Consider the following 26748-nt stretch of genomic DNA (forward strand, 5'->3'; position numbering starts at 1 on the left):
ATAGCATATTTCTGCCTTTTGACGCTGCTAGTAACCACAGACACACTCACTGAAATTCTCCCTTTGATGCTTTGAGCTCAGGAGTCAGTTTAAACAAAAACGAGAGGAATTACCTCAAACATATTCATGCTAAAGGAGTTTCTTTGTTTTGGTCTTCAGTTGCCCTCAGAATCTTTGCATATTGTTTTGGATCTCAAAGAGTTACAGCTAAATTAAAACAAATGCATTCAAAACGTATTTAATTACAAAATCACACTAATTGGGACAGCATACTTTCCTGGAACTTGTCCTGATTTAAACCAGCAAAGACTTCTGGTCATGCTGAACAAAGTCAGACACCTAATAGATGTGGATTTGTCTGCAGCTGCACATTTGTCTCTTTTGCAGGTCTGCATTGTGCAGAAATCAGAGCAGATGACAACCTGTCAACACTGGCAGTCTTTAAATCTGTAAAAATAAACAGCAGATATTTTGCGTAGAGGGTGTCTGAGGGACCACATGCAGGTGCTTTCTTCTAGACTTCCCCACTTGATCAGCACAGCCCATTTGATTTCCTGGAGGATCCACATGCTACAGGAAGCTTGCAGCTTAGAGGGAGATGTGTGGTGATAACTCTTTGTGGTTGTCCTACCAAAATAACAAACGTCATCAAATTCAGCTTTATAAAGTAAGACCAGTGATTTTTAGGAGAATCCGGGACTGAGTAGATGTGTTTGAACTGTAATCCTATTTTAGCTGCTAAGGTATGTGACTAAGTTAAATCAGTTCTCCTCCCTTTGCCTTCTTTATCTGAGAAACAGAGGCAATGAGACTTATCTCCTATGCAAGGCAGTCTGAGATCAGTGGGCGATAAACAGTATGCGAGAGCAACTTTTGTTATCCTGATTTAAGTCAGGCAGAGAGCTTGTGATTGTGCACAGGGTTGGTAGAATGTCTTCCTTTTAACTCTTCTCAGTCATCTTTTGGGTACTCTGTGGAGACATCCAAGATCAGGGGATGAAATTTGAGCACCCCGATGGAGCTTTATGTGTCCATGTTCATAGGTTCATAGGTTCATAAGGTTGGAAAGGACCTACAAGATCATCTAGTCCAACCATCCTCCTATCACTATCCCTACCCAACTACTACTAAATCAAATCCCTAATCATTGCAGGGAGTGAGACCACATCGCCTTATCAGTTCCCTTCCAACTCAAATGGTTCTGTGACTGTATGGTTCTATTTGGTCTTTGAGAGAACATCGAGATTTGAGGACTTGGATTTGTTAACTGTGTTTCTGGCACAAAAAAAAAAAGGAAAAAAAATCACATGGCTATATTAACATTTTTTTTAATATTGTTTGTTAGCCTAATGGTTAACAGCAACTTCAGTGATAACAGTTTTATGTTTCAATTCTGTCAGAATTGTCCTGTGTCAACAACCATGGATAACTTCATGGCACCGCCGAGCGTCATTGGCGACCTCACACTTCATCACAGCAATGCAAAGTTCTTGCACAGCAGAGTAAGCGGACCCTCCCGGCGCAAGAGGGAGTTCATGCCAGATGAGAAGAAGGACAACATGTACTGGGAGAAGAGACGCAAGAACAACGAGGCGGCCAAGCGCTCACGGGAGAAGAGACGCCTCAATGACTTCGCCATGGAGAGCCAGCTGGCTGCTCTCAGTGAGGAGAATGCCATCCTCAGGACGGAGCTGTTGGCACTCAAACTGCGCTTCGGGCTCATCAGCCCCAATGCCAGTACCCACCAGGGCCGCTCCCTGCAGGACTTCCTGGGGATTTATTTCCGAGGGCACAAAGCCATCTCTCCTGAAGCAGAACCCTTTGCTGGGGATTCCCACCTCTTCATGAAGAGCTTTGTGCCAAAGGTGCTGGAGCCGGCTGACTTCTCATGCAAAACCTTTAATCCATCTAGAAACTTCCTCAGCTGTGACTCAAAGCCAGGTCCTATGGACACACCTGGCCTCCACCAACCAAAGAGGCTTGATTCAGCCTTCAGATCCACAGTTTGCTCTCCTTTCCTCAATTACCACTGCCCAGACAGATATGCATTCCATTTGCCTTTCTCAGGTGATGCCTGCTTCCCATCCCCTTGTCCTGATCTGGCAGAGGCGAGCAAGGAGAGCACCACAGCTGTCTCAGATGAAGATGATGAGCAGCAAGTGCCCAAAACTTCACCTCCATGTAGCTTGCCCTCACCTTCAGAAGATCATCCAAAGGGCCGAAGCTCTTCAGCTCTGCCTCACAAACTCCGGATTAAGACCAAAGCCCTTGGTGGACAGTGATCATGGATCCCACTGTGGGAGCAGAGAGACAGTCTCTCTGGGAGCAGACACAATACATTTCAATGACATGAAGGGTTTGGAAGGAGGGGTGGGACGGAAATGTCTTTAAAGAGGGGAGTAATATTCTCTCTTTTGCATAAATGCTGAGAGAAGTTGTAGGGTTGGGTTGCATCGGCACAACTTCAGCTGGCCATGATGTTAATCTTGCTGTGAGGGACCTGCCAAACCCCATGGCTGCTGGTAAGCCTCAGTTTCACCTGGTTGCTCTGCTCTCCATTCAAAGGAGAACGTCATAGAATCATATAATGGGTTGAAAGGGACCTTAAAGATCATGTAGTTCCAAAAGCCAGCTGTGGGCTGGGTGCCTCCCCACCAGATCAGGCTGCCCAGAATCCCATCAGCCTTGAAGTATGAAGGGACAAGGGGCAGGAAGAGGCAAAGACAGTGGAGGTGGTGTCCACACCATGGAACACAATAGTGGCTCCACAGCTGCTGGGTGTGACCATCATTTTAATTCCCTTTGCTTTGTCATCACTTCCATCTTCACAAACAGGGCTGAAAATCTAATTGTTTAACACTTGGAAATTGTGGATGGAAAGAGTTTTACACCCTCCAGCTGTCTTGTGCAAGAAATAGGAATAGCAATAGGAAGGCAGAGGATTCACACTGGAATGAACTGAGAGCAGAACCCGGTCCATTTTATTCTCGCTTTGTCATAATTTATCTTCAGAGGGAATGAACGCTTATTCTCTTTGACAAGAGTCTGTGTTTCAGAAGATACATTTATTTCCATTTATCTTCATAACAGTTATTTTGGAGGATAATATTATATATATTTTTTTTTCTTTACTGAAATGTGGAACATATCTTCATCTTCTTTCTTTGTAAATAAGGCATTTTCAAAAATGATACTTCTGTATTGGAAAATTGCTTTTACAAAATATTCTCTTAACTTTAACTGAGTTGGCTGATCCATTTTCTCACTTTGAAATTAATTTGTTACAAAATAAAACCGCTGCATGGCACACTGTTCTCACTAAAATGTCTGTGGAACAAGGAAAACTGCCAAGCATTTTTTCTAGAAAACATTTTATAGCAACGGAATAAATGCATCCATAAGAAGAGTGTAAAAGGAAAAACAATGATACCTGAAATGGGGTGTAAAAATCCCACACATTGGCTCAGAAATGAGGGCCCTTATTGTTGGGAGGGACTGGCAGAGCTGGGAGTGTTCAGCCTGGAGAAGAAGGGAATCAGTGGGGGCAATCTAATCAGTGTTTCTAAATGAAACATCATAGAATCATGGAACCATCAAGTTTGGAAAAGACCTCTCAGATCCCCAACTCCAACCCACCCCCCCATGCCCGTTGGCCATGGCCCTCTTTGCCACATCTCTGTGGTTCTCAAACACCTCCAGGGATGGTAACTCCACCACTTCCCCGACAGCCTTTGCCAATGCATCTCCACTCTTCCTGAGAATAAGTTTTCCCTAATATCTGAGCAGACCTGGTGCAGCTTAAAGACACTACCTCTTGTCCTGTCACTGAGAGAAGGGTGCAAAGGCAGCCAAAATCTTTTCAGTTGGAACACAAAATTTCTTTCTGAGCATCAGGAAGCACTTCTGTGCAGGTTCCACAGCAATGGGTTGTCCAAGGGGGCTGTGGTGTCTCCTTTGGAGAGCTCCAAAAGCCACCTGGACATGGCCCTGGGAACCCTGCTGCGGGTGTCCCTGCTGGAGCAAGGGATGGATCAGATGGAGCCAGAAGTACCTGTCAACCCCAACTGTCTGAAATATTAAACGTATGCAGTGGAATCCAGATTGCAGACGTGTATCAGCACATTTTGCCTAATAAAACTGTTTCAAGAAGAGGTGTAAAGTGTATTGGCCAGTCTGCTGGGGAGCTCTCCCCTCTGGTAACAGCTAGCAGGACAGATATCCCCAGAGAAAAGTCCTGCACAGAAGGAGCACAAGTAGCTGTGATGGATGGCAGGGATCAATCATGCTGTGGGGCACATACCTTTACGATCCCTCTACCCTTCTTCTGTCCTTAGCTGCATGCTTGCAGCAGAGCCCACAGCTCTCCACTTGGACTCCTGTTAACTGATGCACTGCTGATGTGCTGCTAGCAGTACTGGCACAGCTCAGTATCTGGTCAGCATCAGCCCAGTGAGCTTTTTATGCTCTGGTCAGTGCAAGGAGCTCAGGTCTCCTCACCTTCAGCTGCTGAGGTCAGAGTCCCAGCGCCGGCTGCAGCACAGTGAACGCAGTGCTGCAGTACCTTCTGGCATGGGGGGGAAACCAGAGCGCTGCAACTGCTCTTCAGGTGCAAAACTTGACACAGTGACACTCGCAGATTAAAAGAAACCACAAGTGTGTTGATTTCCTGTACTATCCCCCCATCCTCCCTTCCCCTCAGAAGAGCCCACGGTAAGAAGTGGCTTCGGCATTACTTGGCTAGAGGAAACCATCTCCTCCTGCTCCTGTGCGGCTCCAACCACCTCACATCCATTTCCATTCAGCCACTTTCCCCTGCTGCTTGCAGCCCCTTCTCCACTGCTTCTCCTCTCCAGGATTTGCTGCTTCTCCTCTCTGGGGCTGCAGGAGGAGAGGACATCCCACTCCCTCCATTTCTCCTTTGCTGCCTTGTCCTGCTGGTACCCGAGGAGATCCAGCCCTCTCCGTCATTTACCCCATCCCCAAACTGCACATTTGACAATGTCTTCAAAGAAGAGCCACTATTGTACTAATTGTTTCGGATAATGAAAGCTGCAGGGCTTGCCTGGAATGGAGCTGGTCTATTCCGCTTTTGCTCCAGCATAGAAATTAATTCATTAACCAGGCTTTGATACAAGGTAATTTCATGTAGTTTTCAAGCTGGATAAACACAGAGATGAGATTTACAAAAGAAAGCAGCATTGCATCTGCCCAAAGTGCAGGTGAGGGAAATATTTCAGGTTTTCCAGACTTTGGGTGTGTAGGAAGGAGGCAGAGCACCCATTTGCTGCCCCCAGCTCTGTGCACCAGGATTCACCTGATTCAGTTCCACAACAGAAACTCTGGAGCTGAGTCAAAATCTCTAAATTACAAAGCTCTGGAAACCAGAGTTGGAAATCACAGAGAGGCCTTATGTCTAAAACTGGGCTTGGATCCTGATTTTAAAATTGTGTTTGGGCAGCAAAAGAAAAGAATTAGTGTGTTTTTTGCAGGGTCTGTCCACCTGCCATAACAGATCACAGCCCCATGAACTTGCCATACCTCTTCAAAAATCTATTCTGGCTTTTCTGAGGGAGGTGTAGGACCTGTCGCCATGTATTTCAGGCAACATTTTTCACACTTTTACAGGGGTAGATGGACTGATGATTACAAAGCTTTCCCTTACGAGCATGAGTTAATGATGACCTTTAGCTGAGGACAAAAACTGAATCATTACTGAGGTAATGATTCATTAATGTTAGCAATGACTTCTGGAAACAAGCTCAGCATTCAGAATGCATCACTGCCTGGCACGCTGTATAGCTCTGAGTGTACCTGTACAGGCACACCGTTTCAATAATATATTTTAAATTTAATTTTGGCCATGTTTCTGTTATTATAAAATAATCAGAAAGGAAAATGTGAAAACATACAAAACTATCAGCATTAGCCATCTGCAGAATGAACTGCTCGCTTCCCTGCACCATGACCCCTGCCATGGGCAGTTCATACTCAAATGTAAACTCCATTTTCCATCTCCCATTCTTCAATCCCAGCCCTGACCTCATCCAAAAGGATTCTTCTGACTTAGTCCCGTGTCAGTCCTAGATGTTAATTTCTAAATTAGAGAGTGAGTCCTTATAGGGGAAAGAAAATGATGGATGTGTGGCTGTCAGGCATTTCCACCATCTGCAATGCTAGGTGAGCTTGGCAGTACTGGTAGCAGTAGCTCCAGTTACAGGTGATTTGCAGTCCCAAGGATTACAGAGGGCTCAGTGTCTTTGTAACTGCTGGTCAGGGGTAGGTTCAGTGCTTGTTGGCTGTTTGGAGGGTGAGGATGCTTGGAAATGATGGTGTTTGGATGCAATGCCACTTCAGCGCCTTCCTAAGGATTCTCTCACGCTTGTGGTGAGTTTTTGGTTCTGGACACTGGGTTTTATTGTTTCCTATTCAGAGGGATTGTGTGGGGATAGATTTCAGTGACCACAGTGTTTCTGTCCCTTGTTTCTTGCTGGCCCTAACAGGCACACAAAAGCTGCTTCTAAATTGAGCCGTGGGCTGTGCTCTGAACTGCCTGGACTGCATCTCTTTTTTTCCTCCTGAAATGCCTACCCCAAATAGGAGTTGTCCTTATGCTCATATCTAGATGCCCTCACGAAAAGTGGATCTGACCCTGAAGACAGGACAGGGATAAAACAGTGATGGGATTTAGCTCCCTTTTTTCCACTTGAGGAGCTGCCGTGCAGCTTCCCAGTGCCACCAAATGTCCTTGTTTGTGTGCAGTACTGCCAAGATGAAATGATAATTAAAGAGGCATCTTGAGTGTGCAGGGAATCTGTGTCTATGCCACTCCCAGCTCCTATCTTTCTCTTATCAGCGCTGCAGTCTTTCAAATGTGTAATCAAATAGGCAGGAAAAGAAGAAAAAAGAGAAAAAGAAAGTATAACCCATATATTACCCTGAAAATACAGTGTAATAAAACCAACTGAAGAAGTGTGAATACACTAAGCTATTCATCTTTGGGCTACCTTTTTGATGCCAGTTCTTCTGAAGACCACAATCTTTCATTTCTCGTACATAGCTTTACTCATACTTGATAAGTGTGTTAAAACATCAGAGAGAACTGGGGAGGTTTGACAACTCCTCAACCTCAAAGAAACAAACTACTCAAACAGCAACACTCAAGGATGAATAAAGTTTGACTGACTCTATTTCTATTTATTTTAGTCTTAACAGTTGTGCTGTTGAAGTGCTGGGGATGGATAAATGACCATTAGCCCAGACCTGTGACTAAATTCAAGTTTTGTCTTAAACTCTCAGGATTTGGCTCCCAGGGCTGTGCTCCCAGCACCACTGGTTATATCCAGCCCCACTGCCCAGAGCCCTGGCAGTTCTGTTGTCTCTATTTCTGCTTCATTCTGCAATGATCCAAGGGCTGCTTTGGTCCTACAGCTCTCAGCTGTTTGGATGTCAGACCATAAGGTTTTGCTACTGCACTGCCTTTTGCACCCATGGTGAGAGGTGAGTGCTACCCGTGCAGAGGGGGAGCCCTGTAAAGTTTAGCACTTGTGTTTGGTTTTCACATCTACAAACCCTAAATATTTGTTGGTGACTCACAAAGCATGGAAGTGGTTACACTGGCTGCTGGAAGTCACTCCTATGGAAGGGGTCAGTAGATCGAAGTGTAAAAGTTCTTATTGATCTCACTCTATTTCCTATGCCAAATGGTGCTGATGCAGCAATCTAGGTGTGACTTCTTGGTCACCCAGAGCTGGATTTGGAGTGAAAATGTTAATGCTTTGTCCTTTTAAGGGCTAAGAAAAGCAGATACATTATGATGTATGGTTTAAGTCATTTAGGTCTGTAATAACCTTCATCTCCTAAAGAAGAGGGCTTAGAGAGCATTACTGCCAGGGCATCACCAGAGTATCATGGGTGGAGGCAGTGCCTGAAGTCACGGGGTCTGTATGGGGCTGTCCCAGTCCCCTCTACCCATTACCTCCCTTGGGAAGTGCTGGTGAAGTCCCAGAGCTCTCTCTGTGCCCCAGATGAGCACAGCACAGCTCAGCCCTCTGAGCACACTCATTTCCCCTGACCTCCAAACACGGAGAGCACAGATGAAGGATGAGGATGTGATTTGGCGGATGTTAGAGCCAGCTGCAGCACGAGGTGCTCCTTCAGCCCATCGATGAGCCTGAGATGCTTTGGGCTACGTGAGGACACTGCATCACCTCCAGCATCTGGGAAAATCCATCCCATGCATGAGGCAGCCCTGTGTGCAACTCACAAGGAGGTTTTGCTGCTTGGGAATGTTCCCACCACTGCAGCACTGCAATGCAGCAGCAAGTGATGGCCAGGGCTCTATAGTGGGGCTGAGGGAACACAGAGTGAAAGGGAACAGAAAGCAAAGGCCATGTGTAAAGGTTAACGCTTGCCCCTGGCAGAGATGAGCAAATGTCTGCTCTTAAATGGCAGTTGCTGACAAGGTTGTCTGGCAGCTATTTGGTTTGTTTTTCTTTCTAAAAGACCAATAATCTCCCTTTTTTTCCATTTTACTTGTTCACACCCATGTAAAACAGGGAGTCTGATGAACATCCTTTCAAGAACTTGGGTTGTCACCACCTTCCCAGTGTGGTAGCATTAGTTCACACCTCCCACGCTCAGTGCCTTTCTTTAATACAGTAGAAAAACTTGGGCGCTGCATCAGAAGGAAGATTACGGCAGAAAAATACTTTCCACTAATTTACTGCAACATTTTGACTAACCTCAGAATCTTACCATTATGTTCTTGTACACCTCAGGTCTCTCACCTCACTGAGGCATATGGCTGGGGGGGGAAAGTTCACACCCTGCTAAAGGTGTATGGGGATCTGTGGGGCTCATTTGCCGCATATTCACTTAAGGTCACCAAATGGATGATCAGAGGCTGCTGGCACCATCCAGGTGCCATGTGTGTGCAACGGTCACCTCCACTCTGAGGGCTGTGCTCAAGGTACAGCTAACAGGAGAGTCAGAGTCCTGCCCCTCTTTTAAGCCTTTAGCAGAAAAAGTTACACGCAGAAAATCAGAAGTTTGGCATTTAGCTGATGCTGGGGTGCTCAGTGTTTCCCCTTTCAGCTCACAGGGAACAAATCTGCAGTGCTCTGCCCCACAGCACATGGGTGTGGAGTTTGCAGCTGCACAGGGCTAACAATGCACACACGGTGCCTGTGGGTTCAGCCCCATCCTGAAGCCTGTCCCTGCTGGGGCAGGAGTGCCGCTGTCAGCTCGCAGGAGCAGCTTGCTCCTCCCAGGCACCTGGCATTTGTGGCCTGGGTTTCTAGTGAGATAAGAACTTGTTTTCTCCGGAAAGTTTCAGGGGAAATGAAGTAGTTAGTTTGAGTCAACTTGAGAGCAAATATTCTTTGCTTGTCAGAGAGCCGTGGGAAAGTGCCCTGCAAGATCCTGTGTCCCCAGTGTTTGCCTGCAGTATCCCTGAGCCATCCTCACTGTGTTCCTGCAGCATCCCTCCTGCATCATTGCAGCATCTTTGCAGCATCATTGCAGCGTTCCTCCTGTAGCATCCCACATCCCTCCCACAGCTCCATGCAGGCTCCATACAGCCCCAGAGAGCCACAGCATAGCAATAAGATCAGATTGGGTATGTTCCAGGACCTGGGGCAATAAAAAATTATCACCAGCTCAAAAGCTGGCACCAGATCCTATGTCAGCTTCCAAAAATCTGAGGAGTTTCATGCAATTTAGGTAAATTTGGTTTGATTTCTCTCAGGGGCTACCTGAGGGAAGGTATGATGCTGAGCTGAGAAGTATTTGTGGTCTTTTCTGTGGCTTCTGATCCTCACTGCAGGATTGGTGTCCACAGCTGGGGGCAAGGACTAGGACAAAGCCATGAGGAATGGAGCAGCACCCCCAGCCCTGCCTAAGGGGCTACTCCTGGCTCCCAGCTGGTGGTGATGGAGAAGAAGCTGCAGCTGTGACTTGTAACCTTCAGCCCTATAAAAGTGTGCAGGGGGCAGATTTCACCCTACAAGAGAACAAGGGTGAGAGCATCTTCAGCTGAGTCTGTGCTTTTTACCCTAACAGCCCTCAGCTGAAACACTGAGGCTGGAAGATGACCATGCTCAGGTGGTATAAAATTATTTATTACTGCTTGGCAGCATCATCTCAGAAGCACTTTCGGTGGACAATGCATGGCCCGACCTCGTAGTACTCATCTGGGCGGATCCAGCATGACTGGAAGTTGTAGAGTGAGGCAAGGATGGAGCCGCCTGTCCATGCTGCGTGCTGCCGCAGATCTGAAGCCACCACCTCCACCATGGTGCCGGATGGCAGGTGGCTCTGGAGCTCATGGCACAGCCTCTTCTCCAGCCCCTTGAAGAGTGAGGAACCCCCACACAGAAGGATATTGGCACACATGGTGGGCATGATTTCCTTCGGGAGCTGCTCCAGGCTCTTCTGCACTGTCTCCTGGATTACAGAATCATAAAGGTTGGGAAAAGATCTCTCAGATCATCCAGTCCAACTGTCCTCCTATCACCAGTATTGCTCACTAAACCATACCCTGAAGTGCTATATCTACCTTTCTTTAAACACCCCCAGGGATGGTGACTCCTCCCCCTCCCTGGGGCAGATGATGCCAGTACTACTCAGACTGTACTTTCTGAGAACAAATTCTTCCTAATATCCTACCTGGATGCTCACGAAAGAATCTCCCCAGTTGGGTAGAGGGTTGAAAAGAGCCTCTGGGCACTGGAAGCATTCCTTGCTGAGGGTGAGGGTCATCCCATCTGGCAGGAAAATATCCATAGTGTGGGAGCTGGGTGGGGGGTGGCTTTGGAAGTCTGTAGTGACGTAGCAGCATGTGCATTTGATGCCCTCCACCATCCCCTCACTGAATGTGTGCCCCATGTCCTTCAGGAGAGTTGAAAGGTACCATGTAAGGCACCATCCTGCCACATCTGTCTGCTTGGAGCTGTATGCTATGCTCTTGCCCTCCAGCACTGGCACAGCCCGGGTGGCTGTGTGGCCCATGTCCAGCACCAAAGCACTGATCTTGCCATGTGTGTAAACTGAGAGGATTGACTGAGGGGCCACAAAGAGACCCGGAGTGCCCAGCACCTCGAAGGCGATCTCAGCGATGATCTCCCGGCTGCAGGTGGGGCTGAATGGTGGTTCTGTGAGGAGCAATGGGTGGTCCTCAGGGTTCACCTGGAGCTCACGCTCGAGGAGATGCTTCCATAGGCTTTCAGCTGCCTCCCAGTTGATGATGAGGCCATTGTGCATCACCTCCATGACTGCACTGTCAGGGTACAGCAAGGCCTCCTCACCAATAAGCACCTCAGGCCTAGCTTCTTCTGAGCCCATCTGGTAGCCCACCAAGGTGCTGACTTCAGTGCTGGGGGAATGGTGTCCAGAAAACCCTGCTCTGCAGCTTCTTGTGCCCATATCAATTACAACTGGGCCTGAGCTCAGCTCTAAGTGCTCGCTGAAGGAGGAGCTGCTGACAGAACTCAGCTCCAGCTCATCTGGGCGGCATTCAGGGAACATAAAGACTGGGGAGTAGGTCCCTGTCTTTAGAGAGTCCCCATCATGGGAAGACCCCACTTCATGTGGACTTTCCATTTCTCAAGGCTGCCCAGGAAATGGAACAGGGGCAGTGAATACCTGTGAGTGGGTTTGGGCAGAACGTGTCCACTTGTGACATGCTGGAGGGAATTGTGACATCAGCTGGGGAGAGCTGTGGTAGCAGGGGATAATGCCACGCTTGCCATCTGATGGTATTGGCTACTTTTCGGCAGAAGAGGGGGGGGGGAAATGAGAATGGTGCTCATTGCCAGCTCACACCAGTATGTATGTCATGGGGAGGAATTATGGTCTGCTCTTGGGCTTGTTTTGTTGAATCTTGTAGTGCTGCTTGGACAGAAACCAGTGCCTGGAGGCATCCCTCACGGTACAATATGACCAGAGCAGTGTCTTTGTGGTTACACACGCAGAAGGAAAACAGATCCATGTGTCTTTGTGCTTATGAATACCGAAGGAAAACAGCCCAGTGCTTCCTGCTGGGCTCAGTGCTTGCAGAACGCTGCCTGGTGCTCCTAGCACTGCCACGTGCAGTGCTGCACTGCGGGCACAAGGGCTGATGAAACGTTGCATTGCATCAATACTCCTCCTTGTGCTTCTGCACAGGGCAAACTGCAATGTGAGAATGGTTTACCCATTTTCTTTCTCTTGCTGCCCCCTAAAGCTGCTGGGTTTTACTGGACAGGAGCAGGTGGACCTTGTGGAGCAAAGAGGAACCAAACCCAGCTGTGGCTCAGAGGGAAGTGTGGTTTTGCTTCTTTGTAGAAAGGTTGGAAAAACTCCATTCAATGCTGTTGGTGCCAGTATTTTGCATGTTCCTGTCTGCATCAAGCTTATGGAGGCTCATGGAGTCTTATAGAGAAGGGTGGGAAAAAGGATGATGAGGGACAATTAATGATGAAGCAATGAGGGGGGTGAGCTGCAATGCCAGGAGGTTATAAATCTCAGCAGCAACCTGGAGTTGGGTGCTGCCTGTGTGCAGTGTGTGTGTTCTGGATCCAGCAGTGGCTAGGGCAGATTGGGGGAAATGAGTTCTTGCCCCCACTGAGGACAAAGGGGAATGGGAACATTGCATGAGCTGTGCTGGAAATGGGAGATTAGAATGGAGCCTGGGTGATGCCCAAATGCCTTTCCCAAAACTATTCCCAAAACCAGCAGAGCATTTTCCTATCTGAGAGCCCAAGTGAAGAAGAGTTGCTGGGAGGAACAATGAGAAGCAGGTGAATCTTCTATGACTGCAGTTCAGGCTTATTTGCAGTGTTCAGTATCAAATGTTAAAAGAGCTGAAAAAGAGGCTAACAAACTGTCTGTTATTGAGCAGCATTTACCAGGGCAGTGTTGGTGAGGTTTGGATGGAAATGTAGTATGGGAAGAGAGGATGTGGGTCTTCCTTGGAGTTAGGACAGGTCATCTGAAGATGTCTTTGTATTTACAAGGACAGAAATGCAGATGACTGGTGTTCATACAGTGCAGGAATGGGACAGTAGGGGGCAAAGATGGTGCTGGGAGGAAAGGAGCTAAGGCTGGCCCATGGCACAGCTCAGCTGGGGCCCTGACCCCAGCCGAGTCCCTGCCCACTAATCCCCACCACAGGGAAGGGTGGTGCTCGGTTCTGGGAAGTCGGCAGTGCCTGGGGCCAGGTCATGGCCAGGGCTGGGCCACCTGCGTCACCGTGAGCTGCCGTGGGCTCTGGTTGTGAACTGCAGCTCCATAGCAAATGCGGGCACAGATCCAAGCAAAACAGGGAGTGCACTGCGACTCTGTGCAGGGATGCTCAGCAGTGCCATGGTATGTGCTGGTCCCTTCCTCCTGGGCAGCAGGCCCACAGAAGTGCTTGTGGGTGCCCCACGTGTCAAGTGCCCCATGGCACACTTGAACTGCTACTGCTCTCTCTGCTTCCCTGTCCCCTCTCAGCTGCCTTGGTGCTCCTTGAGTGTATTTCAGCTTTGTTAACTGCATCATAGCTTTTAGGGACTGGGCACAGGAAACCAGCTGGCAGGACCAGGTTTGGATGCTCTGCCTATGGTTTCAAAAGTTTGTGGGGTTGGATGCATGAGGCATGTCCTCATCTGCCAGGGAGCACTGGTGGCTGAGCCAGGGAGAAGGGAATGCTTGACATGTATGGCAGTGGCCGTTTCTGCAGAGAAGGACGTGTCTGCAGCAATACCTTAAGAAATGGGGTAGTGTGGTATTGCTGGGATGGTTTCCTGGCTCTTTGGAGTGCTCTCAAATAGGTCAGACAGGTTTGAGTACTGCATCTAAATTAAAGATTTTCTGAATTAGATCAGCTGTTTGCAACTTGCTGTGATACAGGAAAGTTTGCTCTGGTGCTCTCAGGTCTGTACCCGACCCAGGGTGCTGCCAGGAACTCCATGGGGACAACACTAGGTTTCGTCCCAAGGACTGCACAGGGCAGCTGGCCCCAGTACAAGGGCAACTGCTGTGTTCCCTAAGGTACGTGCCAGGCTCTCCTGGTCTCAGCACAGCCCTGGGAGAGGAGCAGGAGGTGGCACATCTCACAGCACTGCAGCAGCTCTGCTCTGTGGGAAGTGTTATAAAAAGAAAACACTGTGCTGTCCCACAGTTTGCATCCTTTGTATCTCTTTGGGTGAGAGGGAGCAGGATGCTGAGGCACAGCGGGGACACGGAATGTGGGGAAGACGTAGGATAGAGCCTTCAAAGTAGAAGCTGGAAAGTCTTTTGCTCACAGCATCTCTATTGTGGCCACTGTCACACGTGGGTGGCACGGAAACCTGCAAAGTCTTTCACAAGCTGCTGTGGAAAGCTTTTAAGCTGGTGATGCTGACATAATCCTGGGTGCTTGAAAACCTTTGTTTGATCAAGCAGAAAGGTTTCTATTCCTCAGTCTTGGCTCGGCACTGAGGAACCTGACCTGGGAGGTGAACCGGTCCAACCTGCCCTGAGGAGTTTTGCTTTGAAAGTCAAAAGGCAGTTTGTATGGAAACGTTTCCTGCAGTGGAAGAATTAATGACTAATCGTGGTTTCATTAACTACTGCTTTCACTTTCAGCACCGAGTCTAATGATAGCATCAAATAATTACCTAGAGATCAGCAGCACCTCCCCCTGTGCTCTGCAGCAAATTGAGATTATAGGCACTGCCATGCTTGGAGGGGCAGAAGTCCCAGTCTCCATAAAAGCAACATCAGGCCCTCAATCAGACATCTTGGTGGGACAGATGCATTTTCTGCCTTGGGATGAAACTGTGTTGTCAGCAGTTTCCCACAGTATGAAAATAGCTGTGGTAATAGTGCAAAAATTTACCCCAAAGGCGAGAAAAAACGCTAAACATAATTTATTAAAGAAACATTTTTCTAGTACTCGTAAACGTTTTTCCTTCATGAATGGATGAACAGGTCTCTGAAGACAATACTTCATCTATTCCGTCAATGGACTTTTGTGCCCAGATGTGGGAAGAACATGCCATACCTGCCCTGTTGAACCTGGTACAGATTTGACTTTCTTCTTAGGCAAAAGACAATCTGGAAAGAAAGGAATAATGTTAATGGCAAAAAAAAAAAAAAAAAAAAGTTTCCAAATGGCAAATTTCACTGAACAGCCCCAAACCACACTGCAGGAGATGTCCTCTTTCTGACAGGTGGAGGGATTTGGTGAAGGTGCTACTTTCCAAGGCTGCACAGGCAGAAACCCACATAGCCCTGTTTTACATCTGAGCTTTTTCCTCTTCTCAATCTTGCTGTTTGATTTTTACTCCTGAAACTCTAAGGACATGAAAGCATGTTTCTGCAGATTTAACAAAGTAAACACAGCTGCTGGTGGAACTGCACTATTAAGATAGTCTCCCATTAAGGGCCAATGATCAAAAAAGGACTGGATCTGCTCTGCAGTTTCCAAAGGGATGCAGCTGTAATACAGTCCTGCAGTGCTGCTACAGACTGTGTTAAGAGCACTGAGAACAAAATCCTGGATCTGATAACCTGGAGGTAATAAGAACATTTTTTCTATATTCCTTTATCAGTAACTTGATTATTCTGAACAGGGTTGAAGTTGGAGTGTTGCAGGAGATCCTCTATTCAACCTGCTTGCACTTGTTTTTTTTAATTTTAATTTTTATTTTTTCTGCAAAAGACTCTGGATCTCATTTGTGATCTACTGCTTCCATCCCTAGAAATGTGTTTAGCAAGCTATAAATATCCTTCCCCAAACTCCTGTGCAAAAGTCTGAGAAACCAGGCAGTAACTGGAGGAGGATTTGGCATGGGATTTGCTGTGACTGTATATGTTGGGGTACTGCTCCCACCATGCTTCCTGTGGCTGTCTGATGGTCCCTCCTTCAGCAACTCAGACCACTGGGCTCTGCTATAGCCAGAAGCAAGGTAGGAGAGCAAAAGGGACACTTACCAGGAAGCATAACAACAGGAGGAGAATGAACCCAAGCAGGGCAAAAATGCAGATGAGGATTATTGCCCAGAACTGAAGCTCTGCAGAGGCAAAATAAGAGCACATCAATTTTTTGGACTCTGAGCTGTTTTACCTTGGGCAGGGAGAATTGTTGTCCTGGGACAGTGCAGATTTACAGCAGATAAGTGAGGCAAAATCACTGGAAGACTGCATCTGGCCTTCCTTGGTCACAGGGCAAGCATGCCTTGGTGGTGTGAAGAATGGAAAGGATGTACAAAAACCCAGATCAAATGGAATTAGGGCCCAAGGAGGTGTAACTTCCAATACAACTCAGGGAGCAATAGAACCCTCAGGTGGTTTCAGGGGTGTTCAGAGAGACAAAGTTGACTCATGGGAAACTAAGTTGAGTGCAAGGCTCAGTGCCAGCAAAACTGACTGTAGTTAGCTGTTGATGGTGAAAGGAAAAACAACTTTTCTGAGTACTTCTTTTTCCTTTTTACTGTTAGTACTGAAGTTGCACTCACAACAGTGTTCTTTGTGCCAAGATTCCTGGGTTTCTGGGCTTTTCCACAGGTCGCTACTCCATTCAAAGTAAGTGATACTAATTTACTGTAAGCTCAAGTGTTTGGTGGCTTTAGGGTGAATCAGTCTTAGAACAAACAAACAAACCAAAAAGCAAAACACTTGCCAGATATTTTGGACTCCTCTTCTGCTGTTGTGAGTGAAGAGTAACCTGGAGAAGAAAGGGTGGGACAGTTGAGAAACAGAGCACTACAGAAGTGACAAAAACAAAAGTAACAAAAGTTCTTGCAAAGTCATCTTGGGAACACTTGCCTTCAACCACCAAACTCTGCTTATCCAGCTCATAGGTGGGGCCCAGCTTGGTGAACTCATCTGTCAAACGCTGCAGCTCCTCATACACCTCTTGCTTTTTTAAAGTCCTTGAGAAGGGGTCATGTGTGAATTTGCAGACAGAGGCGATGCTTGTGTAAGGTTTCCCCTGCACAGGCCTGGAGAATGAAAACCAGAACTGTTGTTGGAGGATGAGAAGAAAGAAGCAGATAGCCAAGTAATGTTTTATTAACATGGATCTGTTTTTGTAGCTTCAGCTAGATCAAAGGCACTCATTAAGGTTGGAAAAGGCCTCTAAGATCACCCAGTCCAACCTCAACCCATCCCACCATGTCCACTGACCATGCCCCTCAGTGCTACGTCTCTACATTTCTTGAACACCTCTGGGGCCAGTGACCTCCCTAGCCCTGTGAAATCCATCCATTGACTCAATCCCAGGCATTTCTAAGAGAAATCAGCTCATCTTTTTTTGTTTGTGGAGGTGGTGGAGAAGATAAAGTAGGTTTAGCTCTTGGGGAAGTCAGTTATCATGGTCATTTCTGAACACATTTGATTTTTTAGCTTATTTGAATAAGCCAAGTGAAGGAATGAGCTTTTTGTTTTTAGTGTGTCATCAAGTGTACAACGATTGGCAACGGGTTGTGAATACCATCACTGTGGCTGTTAATGCCATTTCTGCTTAAATACTCTTTCTGGGTGAAACAGAAACACTTCCAAAGAAAGTCATACCCAAAGCTCTCCACAGTACAGCCAGTGAAGTAGTTCTTCATACTGCTACTTCTGAATACATTGAGCTGATGGGAAGAAATAGAACAATTGAGCAAAATAAGTAAATTTAATACATCTTTAATTTGGACAGGGAAATAATTTCAAGCTATTGCTGCTAACTTACCTCTTTCTCAATTTTCTCTTTGCTCTCTCGGTACAACTGTGACCTGGAGTCCTGCAGTTCTGGGGTGTATTGAAGGTTGGTGATTCTGAATTTTAGCCTGAAGCTGTCTTTCTCAGACTTGAGAGGTGTTTTGTCAGTTGTTGCTTCAATCGCTAGTTCCAAGCCTGGAAAGTGAAAGAGTTAGGATAAATTCTGATGTAGAGAAATGAAGGTTTTTCTCCCAGTCAGTAGTGCTCAAAAGGCTTAGTTGGAGAAGTATTAGCATGTTAATAGAAAGTGTATTGCCCTGGGACCTGACAGCAAATTCCCAAAGTACCCTTTGAAATATCAGTCCTTCAGCCATGTGCTAATCCAGTCAGTTCTTCTGATGTGCATTTGGAAAAAAGTAGGTCTATTTATTCTTCAGTGCTTGAAGTTATGGTAAGCAGTTATCGCTTCATTTTTTCTTGTTTAGCACTGAATAGTCACAGGAGCAATTGTGGACTGAAGGATTATACTGAACCAGACCGAATGGGGCAAAAAACTGGCCCAGCTCTTTCCTCAGTTCAGTAATTCGGCTTATTAATAGACTTTTCCCTGAGTTAGAGCAGAAAATAGGAAATTCTGTGGCAGTGTGTTGATCTGTGTGGGAACAGAGCAGTTGAGATTTGAACTATACATACCATCTACTGAGAATTCTTGCAGCTGGTAGCTGCTCCCCAACCACATCCCAGTTGTATTTGAAGTTCCATTCTGAAAAGCCCTTTCAACCACAGCCCTGTTGATGCCGGGCTCTTGCTGGAAGAAGCAGTTGCAGTCAACCACTATGGATCCAGTCCTATGGACAGAAACAGGTTTTGAGTTAAAAAGCTGCTAGCCAGTGTGAGAGCCTCTTGTCCAAGCCTCTTCCTGTGAAAGTAGGACACTAGAGATGTGCCCAAAGCTCTCTTTCAAAAAATAGCCGAGTCCAAGTTGGGAGGAAGAAGGCAGAAGGCGCAGAATCACCCTTCAGTTCTCATTCTTAAGTGGTAAAATTGCTGATGGCAATCCGTAAGTACTGAAATATTCAGACTTGGGGATTCCTTACAAAAATCCTGACTGAGACGGAGTTCACATCACTTAGGAAGAATTCAAACTGATGAATTCTAGGAAGCTTATAAGGCATGAACCAAACTGTTAATGGACAGGTGTAATTCTGCCAAGGATAAGGGTACTTGGCCACTGGGGACACTAATGGGGGTTGCAACCTTTTAAACCTTAAATAAAATTGTATTACAGACCTTAGTTTTGTGATACTGCAGTTTAGGAACTGGTCTTGCAGGTTGCTCTGACGGTATAACTGGTTTACCTGAAAGAAAAATATCACGTTAAATAATGTGTTCTGTACCTCATGGTAGATGCTTTAGGGCAACAGGAGGGCCTGTAGCTGTGGGACAGTATTATTTTTTCCAAATATGCCTTCTGCTGATGGGATCTGGCTTCCAGCTTGGTAGTCCCTTTTGTTTTATCTGGACAAGCTGCTATTGTTAAACTGTGCAATCCTCTGACTGATGGCTGTCATCTCGATCCATATTTCATGGACAGAACAGACTGGGATATCATAGCATACGATGTTATGGCTTCATTTAAAAAGCAAAAGCTACTGAAGGCTTTATCAGGTTGGTATGTTGATGGATTGGTGATGAAGAGAATGTGCTCATTTATTAGCAATTCATTATGAATGTGCTGACTTCTGAGTTGGTGACTATGTGACTACTATGCTGAGTAAGTGTACATTTAAATTTCATGATGCATGCCTTTGGATGGAAGTAGCTTCTTAAAACTGCATGTAAACTGAAAAATCTGTCTGAAAAGCCAGTCTCATTTTTTAGAGTCTAGAAAATTTTGTTCACAAATGTGGTGTTTTTTCAAAAAATATTATTTATTTTTTAATTAAATAAACATTAATTAAATATACAGTAGTTGCTGCAAAAGTTGACCAGTGCAGATATGGTGATGTTTGAACTGCAACTCCTTACCTTTCTACTGATGCTTTCCATGGCTGCTTTGTATTCTGGAGACTGAGAGTCTGGGTTAGTTAAATTTTCATTGACTATTCTAAAGCTCAATCTGTAGCCTGTTATGGCTGGAGCTTTAATCAAGACAGGTTTTCTGGTGGTAGCTGTGTCAGTGAGGTGGAAACCTAGATTAAAAAAAAAAAAAAAGGTAGAGTGCTTTTATTTTTACAGCAAATCTATGCACACTACGAAAGCAATACGTGTATGTCCCTGTTTAATTCATATGATGAAACAATGATGTTGTGCAGGAAGTTGATTTAAGGGATGGAAGTGCTCTTGGGTGAGCAACAGCACGTTTGCTTTTTTTTTTTGCCTTAATGCTAAAATCTACTGAATCCCAGCAAAACAAAGCGAGAAGTTCGTCACAAGTCAAACCATGATGGAATGGAATAATGAGGAGTGCTTTCCAAGTGACACCAAAATCATTGCTTTTTACTGCTTATGGATGCTTACCATTAACATACAGACTGTTCTTCTCTAGGCTGTAGTGCCCCAGTTTGGTGACCCCATTTGTCATAGTGCTCAGCTCGTGATAAACTGTTTCTCTGTCAAATCTGCCCTTGCTGATGTTGTTTTTGTAGCTGCAGACAGCATCCACACCTGTGTCACTCCTGTGTCTCCCAGACCTAAGTGAAAACATCAGACACATTGTTTAGGACGCTGCTGATGCTTACAGAGCACCCTATGTAATTCTTATGGCTATGAATAACCACACAGATGAGCTCATGATATCTTTCAGTGGGATCTGAAGAATTGTGGCAGCAGCATTTAGATACCAAAATAATTTTACCATCAATAAAGCAGTTGCCACTGGCTTCTTTTTTTCTGGCATCAGCACATGTTAACTTTTGCGAGTGTAGGTTGTATGAGAACAGACAAATGGGTAATTGAACTTTCAAGAATCTTACCTAAATCTCATTACTTTACATCCTGTGTAGACTGAGCTTATGCTGCTTCTTCTGAAAAGAGGGTCAATCTATTTAAAATAAAGATAAAGTAAATTTGAGAACTTGAAAGCATATACTGAGTTTAACGCAGGCCAGATCACCATCATAACTCAAAATGGGCAAGGCCAGAGCCAGACTTACATAATGTTTGATAACTTTCTCTGTGGAAATAAAGCTGCGGGAATCTGATGCATCCATATCTGCAGTATGTTGGAGGTTGGTCAAGGTGAAATTAAGCGTGAAATGGCTGGTTGTTGAGCTTGGAGCAGTAGTTATGCTCAGATCTGTAATCAAATTGGAGAAAGATTGTGATTTTACTGTACAAAAAGCTATACTTAGTTTCAAAGGTATTCACAATCCTTTCAAACTTCAAGACTACTCCAAAAGAACCTGTTTTGTCAAAACACTTACATGATTTCTGAAGTGGTTCGTTATAACCTGGAAAGGAAATGCAAGGCAAATATTCTGTGAGTGAACTACACACATAAAGAATGAAAGAGAAGAGGGGATAATTAAATGGATGATTCAGGAATGAATCACCAGAACCAGTCCCTGAGGGTGTGAATCTGTTAAATTCTTGCTTGAGCAGAAGGAGCCTTTTGTATTACAAAGTGAGAAAATACATGAACTGCTTAAACTAAGTATCAGTGGGGAGTCAGGTGAACTGTTCATATGCAAGTGAATGATTGTTGTCGAGACTAAAATTAATACACTCTTCAATGCCACATAGAAACTAAAATCTTCAAAAATGTCTAAAGTTCTTGGAAGCATATACTTCATCATACACAAATTATGCAGAAAATTCCAGAGGGATCATCTTTTCTTTACGTTTTCTTTTAAAAAAATAGTTTCCTAAAGCCCAGTGTGGTTCCAGACTGGTCTGGTGCCTGGAGGACTGTGAGAATTATGCACTTACCATTGACATAGAGGCTATTCTTATCCAGTTTATAGATTCCTAATTTGGTGATGTTGTTTGTCATGCTCCTTAGTTCTTGGTAAACTGTAGCTTTGTCAAAAGTGGGCACTTGGGTGCCATTTCCATAGCTGCAGATGATGTCTACTGCTGTGCTATCGCTATTCCTCACTGACCTGAGAAATCAAATACAATTAAGATTCTGTTAGTTATTCTAAGAATCTGTGGGTTTTCTTCAGACATGATTAAAAAGGAAAAAAGAAAAGGAAAAAAAAAAAAAAAAAGAAAAGCGGTTAAAATCTGTCCACAGTTCTCAGAGATAAACTGCAGAAGTTACTGGGGTTTTGGTACTATAGCATAAAGGCTTTGTAAGATAAAATACATACAAAAAAATCATAAAAGCTTTATTGTAATGTTGCTGACTTCTTGAAAAAAGGAAAAAAAATATGTTAGGTTTTAAGTATCAGTCAAACGCAAGTAAATCCATTTGCCTTATGGCTACATTGCTTACCTGAATAATATTTCTTTGCAGCCAATGAAATCAGGGCCAATGCTGCTTTTCCGAAGCAGAGGGTCAATCTGACAAGGAAAGGTCTCTGTGAATATTGGTAATGCAAAACACTGGGTGATTTCAGTTAAGAACACTGTGATATTAGCTTACGTAATGTTGCATTATTTTCTTGGTAGAATTGAATTCAGCAGAATGCGATATCCCTAGGTCTGTAGTGAACCTGAGGTTGGTTATGGTGAAGTTCACTGTGAATTGCTGTATTATTTCTCCCGGACTTTGTGTGTTGGAAGGCTTTAACACTATAAGAGAGAACAAGTATTACACAGATAAGCAAACAAACAAACAAACAAACAACAACAACAAAAAAACCACTCATCATAAGATGCAATATTATATGCTTTTTTAACGTTTACATAAGAAACTTATGAACATGATCAAAAACTAAAGGAATTGGGCAAACTTATGAGCACTGCAAAATAATAATAATTAAAAAAATGTAAATTATGCCTCTGAGTAATTTGACAGTTAACTATTTGTAATATACTTACATGACAGATCACGTGGTTGATTGTAATCTGAAATAGAAATTAGCAGTCATTAGGAAAATATTCGAAGAATGCCTTCTAGCTCCAACTGACAGAGATCACCAGTGCTAAACCTGTCTTTCTCCTAATGAATTCAGGGATAGTTATTCAGTTAATTTAGTGAGGCAGATAGTTATTCCCATCTGCATTTTGCTATCTGTTTTAAGAGATAATAGAAATGCAAAATCACATAATATTCTGGGGTTACAAGGGACTCACAATGACCAATTACTTATTTGAGTACATGACAAGATCAGCCCAAATCAAAAACCTACATCTAAGATCACTGTCCAAACACTCCATGCATTCTGTAAGCTTGGTGCTGACAAAAACGCACTGGAGAAGGCATGCATGCTCAAGCACGCACTCATACATATTAAATCCTTCACTTTCTCATTTCAAAAAAGTCTAAGTCAACATAAAGAGTATGAAAAAATTAAAAAAAAAGAATAAAAGAATAAAGAAGAGAGGTCAGATCGACAATAACAATGAGGATATGGCTAAGAAAAAGGTTGGGCATAAAGTAAAGCACTATCAGATACGAAGTAGAATTAGGAGACATATGTACAAGTTCAAAATAAAGTATGAAGAAAAAACTGAAAAACAATATATCACATTGAAAAAACCATATATAGAAAAAGGAGCAAGAATTAAAAAAAAATAAAAAATAAAAAAAAATTCACAAAATTTAAGAAAAATTAGTAAGAGTCCACAAATATATGAAAAATGTCATAGAAAGGAAGAAAGAACAGAAGTCCACCATGAATGTAGAGGCTGGTCCGGTCCAGGCTGTAGGGGCCCAGGCGCGTGATGGCTCTGGTCTTGTTGCTCACTTCGTGGTAAAGGCCCACCCTGTCCAAGTCTGGGCTGGAGGGCTCCTTCCTGTACGTGCATACGAGGTCTACGCCTGTGTTGTCACCTTGCCTCACGGACCTGGAAAAGACAAAGCCACGCGTGAGCACTTCTGTTCTGTGCCTCATCGCTCCAGGTTTGACAGGGCACATGGCAGCTGCGTATGTGTGTCTGTTGGAAAGCCTGTTTGGTGTTCCCCATCTGGCCAATCTGGGATGCTATTCCTCTCCTGCCTCGTTTAAGCATGTTTCTTTTCTAAAGGTAGCCGCAGGCAGGAAAAGACTTGTCAACTTTCCGTGGGTCTACAGCGTGACGTGCAGGTTAGGAGGATGGCCGTCAGGGGGGGCTGTGAGGGAGTATGACAGCAGGGAGATGGTCTGGGGGGTGACGGGGCTGAAGTGTCGTAGGAGCCCAAGTGCGGTCGCCTGCCGAGGGACACTCACTGTCCCCCCGTACCTGAAGGCTGTGGTTGCACATCCAAAGAAAGTGGGGCCAATGCTGGTGTCCTTCAGAAGGCGGTTGAGCTGCCAAAGAGAATGGTTTCCCATGAGAAGCCTGCTTGACTCCCTGCATACCTTCGATTCCCTGTGGTAAGCTTTCACTGTGGTCTCGGTCTGGGCAGTGTTGGGGGCTACCTACCAAGGTGGTCATGACCCTCTGGGTGGTGTTGAGCTTTGCCGAGTGAGGAACCTGAAGGTCGGAATCGTAGGGGAGGTTGGTGATGGTGAAGTTGACGGTGAAACGCTCGAGGCCTGGAGGTGTTGTTGATGGACGAGTGGGAGCTGCAAGAAGCACAGATGTGGAGTGAGACTGTGCAGGAGGACCGGTGTGAAGCCTCGGAGAGGAAGAGGCCGTGGTGCTTGGGCGGTCATCCCTCCTCCCCGGCCCTCATTGCGAAGGGGACTTCTGGTGGTTTCTGCCCTTGTGGCAGTGATTAGAAACTGAGTCCCAGAGACACGTGTCCATGGGAAAAGAGACGCGAGAGGCATTGGTTTGGCTTTGGTGAGCTTCCCGCTCCTGTGTGGTACTCACTGGTCGTCACTGGCTGCGTCACTGGCTGTTTGTTGTAACCTGGGGAGAGAGAAAGTGTCGTGAGCTGGAGGTCAGTGCGGGGAATGCGGAGGGCCTCAGGAGGCATCCACAGGAAGACTGAGACGGAAGCCTCGCTCACCATTGACGTAGAGGCTGGTCCGGTCCAGGCTGTAGGGGCCCAGGCGCGTGATGGCTCTGGTCTTGTTGCTCACTTCGTGGTAAAGGCCCACCCTGTCCAAGTCTGGGCTGGAGGGCTCCTTCCTGTACGTGCATACGAGGTCTACGCCTGTGTTGTCACCTTGCCTCACGGACCTGGAAAAGACAAAGCCACGCGTGAGCACTTCTGTTCTGTGCCTCATCGCTCCAGGTTTGACAGGGCACATGGCAGCTGCGTATGTGTGTCTGTTGGAAAGCCTGTTTGGTGTTCCCCATCTGGCCAATCTGGGATGCTATTCCTCTCCTGCCTCGTTTAAGCATGTTTCTTTTCTAAAGGTAGCCGTGGGCAGGAAAAGACTTGTCAACTTTCCGTGGGTCTACAGCGTGACGTGCGGGTTAGGAGGATGGCCGTCAGGGGGGGCTGTGAGGGAGTATGACAGCAGGGAGATGGTCTGGGGGGTGACGGGGCTGAAGTGTCGTAGGAGCCCAAGTGCGGTCGCCTGCCGAGGGACACTCACTGTCCCCCCGTACCTGAAGGCTGTGGTTGCACATCCAAGGAAAGTGGGGCCAATGCTGGTGTCCTTCAGAAGGCGGTTGAGCTGCCAAAGAGAATGGTTTCCCATGAGAAGCCTGCTTGACTCCCTGCATAACTTCGATTCCCTGTGGTAAGCTTTCACTGTGGTCTCGGTCTGGGCAGTGTTGGGGGCTACCTACCAAGGTGGTCATGACCCTCTGGGTGGTGTTGAGCTTTGCCGAGTGAGGAACCTGAAGGTCGGAATCGTAGGGGAGGTTGGTGATGGTGAAGTTGACGGTGAAACGCTCGAGGCCTGGAGGTGTTGTTGGTGGACGAGTGGGAGCTGCAAGAAGCACAGATGTGGAGTGAGACTGTGCAGGAGGACCGGTGTGAAGCCTCGGAGAGGAAGAGGCCGTGGTGCTTGGCCTGTCATCCCTCCTCCCCGGCCCTCATTGCGAAGGGGACTTCTGGTGGTTTCTGCCCTTGTGGCAGTGATTAGAAACGGAGTCCCAGAGACACACGTCCATGGGAAAAGAGACGCGAGAGGCATTGGTTTGGCTTTGGTGAGCTTCCAGCTCCTGTGTGGTACTCACTGGTCGTCACTGGCTGCGTCACTGGCTGTTCGTTGTAACCTGGGGAGAGAGAAAGTGTCGTGAGCTGGAGGTCAGTGCGGGGAATGCGGAGGGCCTCAGGAGGCATCCACAGGAAGACTGAGACGGAAGCCTCGCTCACCATTGACGTAGAGGCTGGTCTGGTTTAGGCTGTAGGGGCCCAGGCGCGTGATGGCTCTGGTCTTGTTGCTCACTTCGTGGTAAAGGCCCACCCTGTCCAAGTCTGGGCTGGAGGGCTCCTTCCTGTACGTGCATACGAGGTCTACGCCTGTGTTGTCACCTTGCCTCACGGACCTGGAAAAGACAAAGCCACGCGTGAGCACTTCTGTTCTGTGCCTCATCGCTCCAGGTTTGACAGGGCACATGGCAGCTGCGTATGTGTGTCTGTTGGAAAGCCTGTTTGGTGTTCCCCATCTGGCCAATCTGGGATGCTATTCCTCTCCTGCCTCGTTTAAGCATGTTTCTTTTCTAAAGGTAGCCGCGGGCAGGAAAAGACTTGTCAACTTTCCGTGGGTCTACAGCGTGACGTGCGGGTTAGGAGGATGGCCGTCAGGGGGGGCTGTGAGGGAGTATGACAGCAGGGAGATGGTCTGGGGGGTGACGGGGCTGAAGTGTCGTAGGAGCCCAAGTGCGGTCGCCTGCCGAGGGCCACTCACTGTCCCCCCGTACCTGAAGGCTGTGGTTGCACATCCAAGGAAACTGGGGCCAATGCTGGTGTCCTTCAGAAGGCGGTTGAGCTGCCAAAGAGAATGGTTTCCCATGAGAAGCCTGCTTGACTCCCTGCATACCTTCGATTCCCTGTGGTAAGCTTTCACTGTGGTCTCGGTCTGGGCAGTGTTGGGGGCTACCTACCAAGGTGGTCATGACCCTCTGGGTGGTGTTGAGCTTTGCCGAGTGAGGAACCTGAAGGTC

General features: G+C 46.3%; 2 protein-coding genes and 1 long non-coding RNA gene across 3 annotated transcripts; 1 reads left to right on the plus strand and 2 right to left on the minus strand.

Annotated features, from left to right (window-relative positions):
• The first annotated feature begins 1405 nt into the window (after nucleotides 1-1405).
• On the plus strand, nucleotides 1406-2282 carry NFILZ (NFIL3 like basic leucine zipper). Its single transcript, XM_065745858.1, has one exon. The coding sequence runs from the start codon at nucleotides 1422-1424 to the stop codon at nucleotides 2280-2282; it is 861 nt and encodes a 286-aa protein (XP_065601930.1). The 5' UTR covers nucleotides 1406-1421.
• A 7858-nt stretch (nucleotides 2283-10140) lies between these two features.
• Nucleotides 10141-11598, minus strand: LOC136054652 (actin-like protein 9). The gene is made up of 2 exons (XM_065745971.1): nucleotides 10666-11598; nucleotides 10141-10443 (listed from the first exon to the last, which is right to left on the minus strand). Exons 1-2 carry the CDS (start codon nucleotides 11596-11598, stop codon nucleotides 10141-10143), a joined length of 1236 nt encoding a protein of 411 aa, XP_065602043.1.
• Nucleotides 11599-14853: 3255 nt separating this feature from the next.
• LOC136054583 (uncharacterized) lies at nucleotides 14854-16671 on the minus strand. Its single transcript, XR_010622749.1, has 3 exons — nucleotides 16625-16671; nucleotides 15937-16016; nucleotides 14854-15057 (listed from the first exon to the last, which is right to left on the minus strand). It is a non-coding gene; the product is annotated as an uncharacterized LOC136054583 (long non-coding RNA).
• Between the last annotated feature and the right edge of the window lie 10077 nt (nucleotides 16672-26748).

The sequence above is a fragment of the Cyrtonyx montezumae genome, unplaced genomic scaffold, assembly GCF_038088225.1.
Source record: "Cyrtonyx montezumae isolate F1298 unplaced genomic scaffold, pur_monq_1.0 scaffold_39, whole genome shotgun sequence".
NCBI lineage: Eukaryota > Metazoa > Chordata > Aves > Galliformes > Odontophoridae > Cyrtonyx > Cyrtonyx montezumae.

Bases quoted from the DNA above. Each gene is read 5' to 3' on its own strand.
- NFILZ (XM_065745858.1), top strand. From the start codon at position 1,422: ATGGATAACTTCATGGCACCGCCGAGCGTCATTGGCGACCTCACACTT.
- LOC136054652 (XM_065745971.1), bottom strand. From the start codon at position 11,598: ATGGAAAGTCCACATGAAGTGGGGTCTTCCCATGATGGGGACTCTCTA. The intron at 10,444-10,665 runs GTAGGATATTAG...TCTGTAATCCAG, and splicing joins ATTCTTTCGTGAGCATCCAG to GAGACAGTGCAGAAGAGCCT.